This window comes from Jatropha curcas, unplaced genomic scaffold (assembly GCF_041381405.1).
Source record: "Jatropha curcas cultivar XTBG-Jc1 unplaced genomic scaffold, XTBG_Jcur_1.0 HiC_scaffold_1125_pilon, whole genome shotgun sequence".
NCBI classification, from domain to species: Eukaryota; Viridiplantae; Streptophyta; class Magnoliopsida; order Malpighiales; family Euphorbiaceae; genus Jatropha; species Jatropha curcas.
In genome coordinates this window covers 1-6,043 of record NW_028322606.1, presented here as the reverse complement: position 1 = coordinate 6,043, position 6,043 = coordinate 1, and the positions used below count along the sequence as shown (strand labels likewise).

Sequence of the window (6,043 nt, the reverse complement as noted above, 5' to 3'; positions counted from 1 at the left end):
CTGGGTTCTTGTTAGTGTTTATATTTTTGAATTTCTCCTCTCCATCTCCATTTCCCAACATGTTAACTCTTTAATTTCGGATAATAACTTGTCTTGGTGAAGGGATGTCGTGGAAGCTTTGTTCAATGAAAGGGACAAAAATTTGATTCTTAAAATCCCATTGAGTGTCTCTTGTGGGGAGGATGTCTGGCTTTGGAGTGAAGATGGTTGTGGTATTTATACAGTGACAAGCGCTTACCATAAGCTAACTAGAGATAATTAATGTTCTTTTAACTCTTGATCTTATGCATCTGTGTTGGGCGAAGATTTGGAATCTGAGAGTACCACCCAAAGTTTAAGAACTTGATTTGGCGAATTTGCAATAACTGTGTGCCAGCGAGATCTCTTTTCAAAGCAAGATATAGATGAAGCTTGTCCTGTTTGCAGGTCGGTGGTCGAAGCTTTAACTCGTGTTTTTATTGATTATGGGTGAGCCAGAGACTGTTGACACTGAGTTTTGAATGGAGCTCCTTTTATTTTTGATTCACAGCAGACCATGTCAATACAATAATGGCTTTTTAATGTGTTTCGAGTTCATGAAATTTCTGATAATCAGCAGGCTGTTATGACCCTTTCCGCTGTCTGGAATGTCAAAGTTAGGTGTACCTACACACGTGATGAAAAGAAAAACAAAGTTGGCAGAAGTTGGCAAGCGACCTTGACGAAGATGGAGTGCCGTGTATAAATGATACACGGCTCTCTCATCCTCCTCTCCTATAAATAGGAGAGGATTTGCTCCGTTTAACACACACCAACAAGACGAGAGAGTGAGAGCAATTGTGAGAGAGCAATTGTGAGAGAGAAAAATAGTGAGATCATTCAAGAAGAAAAATTAAGCTTAATTTTTCGGGTATTCTTGAATAGAGGGTTGTGAGTGTATGTAAACACTGTATTTATTTTTCTCCTATAAAAGATCTGTGGCAGTCCAGAGACGTAAGCAAGATTGGCCGAACTCCGTTATCAAATTGTGTGTTATTATTTTCTTTTGCTCCCTCGTAAAGGGGATTTTGCGTAATTTTTCCCAATATGGAACGCAGAAATGATCTGTTATGGAAGGAGATTAAAGCATCTGTAACTCAGATTCTGCAATTGTCTTCAGTGTGGTTATTTGCATGCAATCGGCTCAAACTAAGCAGCATCCTTCTTTCGGTTAAATGGAACAAGGCTCCATTGTTTGATCAAAATAGCCACCGGACTTTTAAAATGTCATACAGATGCCTCTCTTCAACTTTCCTCTTTGTTAGTCGGAGATTGATCGGTTCTTCGCGATGAATATAGTAAGGTGCTGGAAGCTTGCCAAATCCTCAAAACAGCTGAAGCTGTTCTCATTCGCCAAGCGTTCAGTTGAGCAAAGTCTCGACAGCTTCATCATATTATCTTTGAAACAAACTCTCTACTGCTAGTTTAATCTTTTTGCTAAATAACATTCTGATTCTTCTTATTTTAGTTCTTGTAGTCTTTGATTGTAAGTTGTTAAATGCACTGTACCATTATTCAATTGTTTGTCCTCTACCTATTCTATGTCTAATCTTATGAAGAGAGGTACAGTCACTACAAATGTTATCGTTGATACTGTTCTTGTTAATTTGATTTAATGAAAGTTTCATTTTCCTTTAAAAGAAATAAATATCGTAACTAACAATATTCAAATATAATTCAAGACCTCAAATTTTTTGTTTTTTTAATTAAATTAAATATAATTTTTAAGAAAATATTGTCATTTATATTTATGTTGCTTTAATTTAAATTATTTATTTATTTATTTTTAATTAAAAAATAAAAAGTAAAATTATAAGTTTTTTTTTTAATTCTAAGTAATGAACTGAAATATTAATTAGCGGAATTAATTATTGTAAGTAAATTATTGAAATTCAATTGATATAATTATTTTTTTTTTCTCTTTAAAATTGTCACATATTGAAATTAGATATGGTATAAAAATATTTAATTTTAATGAAATAAATTTTAATTAATTGAAATTAATATTAAATTCTATTTATTAATGTAGCTATATTATTTAATTAATTTTATTACCTATTTTTGATAAAAAAACTATTTAATAAAAATTTAATATTTATTAAATGTAAAAATATTAATTATAATAAAATCATTCATTAGATTTATTAGTTTATAACTCCATTATTTAATAAAAAATTTTAATTTTATTAAATGCAAAAATAAAATAAAATACTAAATTACCAGTTTTGAACTCTAACATGTTATCACTTAAGCATTTATGCATTAGAAATTATATATTTATATATAGATCTTCAAAAGTGTACCCTGAAAATTAAAGTATCATTAAAAAACATTTTCTTCTTTCAAAATATAATAGTCCCGCATTATCTTGTTATCATTTTATTATCTATTTATTTTCATGTTTTAGCGAAATAGTAATTGCCATGATTTATTCAACTTGGAAAAAATAAATAAAAATAAATTATAAACGTACCACCACCATCTAAAGAGGTCAAAAGTTAAAAAAGTAGCTGCACTATTATATTCAAAAACAAATATACGTACATGCAAGGGAAGGCTCCGCTCGTTCATCTAAAAATAAACTTTTCCCATACGGTCTGCAAAATTTGTAAATTTACAATTTGAGATAATTTGCACCTGTGTAAACTATGAATTTCATCTCCTCAAATGGTGAAAGAACATCTGTACACTGCATTTTATAAAAATTTCAATGGCTTAAACATGTTGACAATGCAAATAAATTACCTTATTTCAATGTCTAATGCTTCAATCTTGCGCTTGAGCTAATTATAATTTGAGAAAGAGGAGGCACATATCAGTAAGTAGACTTCGATAATCTCTGAAGTGGGGAAAAAAGGATAACATTGCATTTCCAGTAATTGCCATTCTGATAAAAGTTCAGTTGCTGCGTCGAGCCTCTAATCTCCACCATTCTACACAATAATAAATAGAAAAATGAGAGTTCACTTATCGTTAAATTATGGAATGAAGAAATGAAAACCAGTCGCTATGTAATTCTAAGAGAGTACCAATTAATTGCATCACCACACTGATATACAGGAAGGTTAAGTCGTAGGCCTTGTCATTGTAGATAAACCGCGTCCTACTGGTATAACCCCCGGATAGCTGTTGCCTGTTTCTTCTTCTAAGGGAGCTGTAAAGCAAGAGCTCATCAATATGGAACAGTAGTCCTTGATTCAATTAAATAAGGCAACTCCTAAATCCAAAAATATATATGAAAATATTATGTGCCCCATAGCAGATGTTTATTTGGAATTGGGATCAGCTCAGGTTGGGTAAAGTCAGATTCTCACAAGCCTAAACTAGACCAAAATTAGGAATTTTTCAATTGACCTCCTCGGGTCAGGCCAGAGCAGTAGTTACCCATTTAAAAAATTATTCTAAACTATTCTTTTTTATTAAAAAATAAATATTTTATATATTTTTTAATTTCATTTCCATTTTTTAAAAATTATATTTACACTTTTCAAGTGCTATATTTTATTTATAACATATAAAAGAAATACAAAATGTTTTAATAAAAATAAATATAAAATATATAATCCGGTAGGGTTTAAGACATGTTTCACCATTGTTAAGGATTAGTTGTAAATAGAGTTCTATTAGGAGTTAGATTCCTAATTAGTTTATGATTTGTATTCCTAAATAGCTAGGTAACATAGGAATTCCTTATATATAGACCTATGTAATCGATTGATGAGATACAAGAAATACAACTACAATATTTTTCTATCAACATGGTATCAGAGCCTTCCATTAAAAAAAAAAAAAAAAAAAAAAAAAATCCCGAAACTTCCCTTATGAGAAGCCACTGCCACCCTAGGAAGCCTTTCTAGAGTTAGTATTTTGTCTCACCACCGACCTCAGGATATTCTCCAGCAGCTGATCAGCGCCTCCCCAGAATCCAGTTGTCGGATTCCAAGTGAATGGCCCCCACGCGTCTCCTCTTTCTTCTTGCTCTAGTTCATGCGTTGGCGCATGTCCAATGGTCTTTTTCACTCCGGTTCCTCTCTCCGGCGTTGACTTGAAGATAGACGTGCAACCCAGTGAGTTGCATCTTTATTCTTGGGCTTATTCAATAGGTTTGTTTGCTGCGATTCTGTTACAGCTGTGTCAGGCAATCTTCTGCTACTGTTGTTGCTTTAATTTGCTGAGGAAACATATTTTTCCTTTGCTGTGACAATTGGTTTAGGTAATTTTCGGTGATTTTCTAGTGATTCCTTTTTGCATTAGGGTTTAGTACTGCACCTTTGCTGCAGTTACGGGTATTCTGCTTTTGAACTCTCTCCTTTGTCGAGAGCAGTGCAACCCCAGTGAGTTAGCATTGTGTTCTTGGCCTTCAGTGGTGTGCTCTGTTTGCCAGATTTTCCTTTGATGCGTTTCTGAATATCTGTGCTACTGGGTTTCCTCTTTGAGGCATTGATTATGGAAGCTTGAAACAGCCCTATGAGTTGTTTTCTGGTTCAGTGAGATTTGTTTTGACAACCTAAGTGTGTTGTCTTGATTCTGCTACTACTATTTGGTTTGGGGTTCTTTATTGCTATAATGAAGTGGGTACAGTTGCTGAGTATGGTATTGTGCTTTGCTGAAAGTAATAGTTTGTAACAAGTTGAGCATGATTATCATCTATGCTCCAACTTGAGGGGGAGTGTTAAGGATTAGTTGTAAATAGAGTTCTATTAGGAGTTAGATTCCTAATTAGTTTATGATTTGTATTCCTAAATAGCTAGGTAACATAGGAATTCCTTATATATAGACCTATGTAATCGATTGATGAGATACAAGAAATACAATTACAATATATTCTCTCAACAACCATTAAGTTGCTCTTGACCTGAGAACCCAACTTGGGTTAAAATTCTAACCACCCGATACCCTACCTATTGTCAAATGGGTTCAATAGTACCAGCTCCATTTGAGTCTGCTCCGGTTAGGCACCATATGGGAGGGGTAAAAAAAGGCCATTCGACAGTGGAAATGGAAAGGCATAATTCAAATACTTCAACTTAAATGGCTAGATATCACCAATTCTATCCCAATTATTATGGAAAGCATTAACCCATAGATATTGGAAATAAGGAATGCCGAATCGCTAAATTCAACTATTTGCACTTACCAGTAATCTCATCGCCAGCCTGACTGCCAGCAACCCCAATGCATGAATAGAGAGAATCCTCATCTACCTTCAATTGTTCATATGCAAGGTATATGTCCTCAATAGTAGCAGCCTCATACAGTGAAGTGAGATCTTTAATGCAAGAGATGTTCTGAAACCCAAAAAGGAAAAGAAAAGCCAATAATTGATAGCATGTAACTTTTTTCCATAACCCATAACAGGGGAAATTTAATAGACCGCTTCTTACAAATTGTAAAGTACAGATTTGTACCCAGAACATGATACAAAAAATGAATGGAAAGGCTAAGCCTCAAAAACACTGATTTTACCTTCCTTGGAACAGAAGAAGCCTGCAAGTGAGCCATCAATCCGAGCCAATAGGGGTTTGACTTGATCTCAGCTTCATGTCTCATCAGAAGCGTTCGTTTAGCCTGTATCCAAAATATGAATTTACAACTTTATATCCAGCAAAAGCAAAAGACAGAAAACAGTAAAAACAGTAGATACTCCTATTCCATTACAAGAATAACGAACTTTACAAATAGCATACACAAATATAACCAAAAATATCTGAAATGAAGAGTGACACCAAGTTCACATTCTCCATTGAACATGTATATTTCAATCTATCCCTTATTCCCTTATACTATAAAGTCATGAGTGGTAAGCCATAATGGGATATAATGTAATGAAATCAAATGCAAACCTAAATGTTGTCAATTACAGAGGAGTACAAGCAGCATTCTGAGAGTTCTGAAAACTAACCCTATCCAACTCTCTTTGGACGATCTTGTTGCTATGCAACCCTCTTAGAACACTCTTGCATGCATCAACAGCTTTATATACCTGCATGTTTATTGGATCAAAGGATGGTCTGGTAAATAACTT

General features: G+C 33.7%; 1 protein-coding gene across 1 annotated transcript; it reads right to left on the bottom strand.

Moving 5' to 3' along the window:
- Positions 1 to 2,516: 2,516 nt before the first annotated feature.
- On the bottom strand, positions 2,517 to 6,001 carry LOC149491605 (stromal processing peptidase, chloroplastic-like; the record flags this gene model as incomplete). Its single annotated transcript, XM_089717190.1, is given in 5 exon segments — positions 2,517 to 2,951; positions 3,048 to 3,172; positions 5,156 to 5,306; positions 5,485 to 5,586; positions 5,921 to 6,001. Coding segments are annotated over 4 exon segments (423 nt in total), but the record flags the coding sequence as incomplete, so codon positions are not given.
- Between the last annotated feature and the right edge of the window lie 42 nt (positions 6,002 to 6,043).